Here is a 2088-nt window from a genome sequence, read left to right on the forward strand (position 1 = left end):
AAATAAAAAGTTTTTAATGAGGTCATTATTTAAAATGGATAAAAATTTATTTTACAATAATTAAAGATTGTACAAAAAAATTTTTTTAATAATAACTATTTTCTCGTTAAAAGACAATATTAAAACTTAAATTTAAAAACTAATACAATTAATATTATCATTGTGTATTGTTATAGATTATAGATACTTTTCCATATTGTTATAGATTATAGATAATCACTACTCGGATGCATAACCCCAACAAAATCCATGAATTAGAAACTAAACCAAGGTTTTCGCTCTCCAAAGTCCAAACCTTATTTGCCATGACTACCTTATTAGCCATTACTAGATGGAAACGGCATCCATGAACTCAGGATCATTCTCCAAAGCCTCCAAGATCTCAAAAGGAAGGCACACTTCAATGTCAATGCTGCCTTCTTCCACCCCAGCAAACACGCTAATCTTCCCGTTACGCTTGTTTGCGCTGCCACTTCGAACCGCCACAGGCTTCCCCCACCCAAAGTCGTTACCGTAAACATCAAACCGTGGGGAACTGCCAGTGGCCAAGGACTTGAAGTTAGCCAAATTTCGCAGCTTAAGCAAAGTTGGGCCTCTCACCCAAGAAGCATAATGGCTCCTCAACATTTCATCAGTGTACGAAGCTATCATCTTGTTCATCTCAAACGCACACTTCGCAGTGCCACCTTCTAGAAGCTTCTCAGCAGTCATGGTCACGCCGCCGACAATAGCTGCATTCCCAAAGTAGTCATCCGGCAGCGGCGGAACCATCCTCGGCCTAGCACCTACCGGAAACCGGTAAGAGAGCTCTTGTTGCGGGTCACAACCGCTGCTGCAACGGATCACAGAGTGCCAAAGATGAGCGAAAACCGTTTGCAGCGAAGAAATTTTGTCGGTTCCGGCTTCATCGTTGACTTTTAATTTGAGCTGCAATATCTTCTCCTTTGTGAAGTGGAAGAACCTCTCTGGTGGTGGCGGTTTTTGCTTTTCCAGTTCTGAGTCTTCTGTGAAAGGGAACCGTATAGGAGGCTCAACGCCGTTTAGAAACGCGCGTTCAAGTGAAGGAAGTTTCGACGGCTTGTTGTGGCCACGTGAGATTTCGGCCCAAGAATTGATGAAATGCCAAAACGACTTGCCGTCTGCAACGGCATGGTTGAGCGTGCAGCCGATGAAGACGCCGTCAACTAACTCCGTGACTTGCACTGCGAGCAGCGGCTGCGACGTTCCTTCGTGGTTCTGAACGCCGTTAAGCGGGAAGAATGAGCGAACAACGGAGGGAACGTGCTTGGGTTGAAGGATGTCGTTGACGGTTGTGTTCTCTGCTATAGCATGGACGAAGAGTGCTCCTTGGTTGTTACAGAGGATGTGACACGTGGCGGCTTTGTATTCGTCTTGGTGGTTATGGTTGGTTATGACGAAACGGCCTGTGAGAGGTGGAAAGAAGGCGAGAGTGGTGGAGAAGGAGGATTTGAGGTGATTGATGATTTGGATTGGTGATTGGGTTTCTTGGTTGGTGTGATTGTGGAAGTAGAGAAGGCCTTTTTGAATGCATTCAACGGTGAGGAAAGTGAGATCCCATGGAGTTAGATGGATTTTCTGAGAACAGTAACCCTTTTGGTTTGGTGCTTCTTGAACTAGGCAACTTGAGATGATGCGAGTAGATCCCATGGTGTATCTAGGGGTGTGCCTTCTTTGAGTGTGCCAAGTGATGGCATATAGTTATAGAAAAATGTTATGCACATCAGAATTTATAGCCTCACAAAGTCCATGTGCGGAATTAGAACTTAGAAGGGGGGCCTCATCGTTTATGGAATGTTGTGCCCTTTCACGTGACCAAAATACGACGAACAATGTTTGCACTTTGATTCTGTAGATCTAAAAGCAAAGAATGAAATGTTACATCTATGGATACACAAAATGCTTTCAGCTAATTAATTGTGTGCAAACTTATGTGAATGTATCCTAGTTTTAACTTCTTGATACAAACAAATCACAGCTCTGATATTCTTGTCTGATTCATTTGGACTTATTGGATGCTTGGCCACGGGAAAAATATGGTTGAGACATTCGGTGGCAGCCATTTCCTTG

The 2088-nt window shown here is 43.5% G+C and overlaps 1 protein-coding gene across 1 annotated transcript; it reads right to left on the reverse strand.

Moving 5' to 3' along the window:
• Window positions 162-1734, reverse strand: LOC107617064 (uncharacterized acetyltransferase At3g50280-like). Its single transcript, XM_016318888.2, has one exon. It carries the CDS (start codon window positions 1666-1668, stop codon window positions 328-330), a length of 1341 nt encoding a protein of 446 aa, XP_016174374.1. The 5' UTR covers window positions 1669-1734; the 3' UTR covers window positions 162-327.

Source organism: Arachis ipaensis, chromosome B01 (genome assembly GCF_000816755.2).
Source record: "Arachis ipaensis cultivar K30076 chromosome B01, Araip1.1, whole genome shotgun sequence".
Lineage (NCBI taxonomy): Eukaryota > Viridiplantae > Streptophyta > Magnoliopsida > Fabales > Fabaceae > Arachis > Arachis ipaensis.

Coding starts and splice junctions, on each gene's coding strand:
- LOC107617064 (XM_016318888.2), bottom strand. CDS start 1,668: ATGGGATCTACTCGCATCATCTCAAGTTGCCTAGTTCAAGAAGCACCA.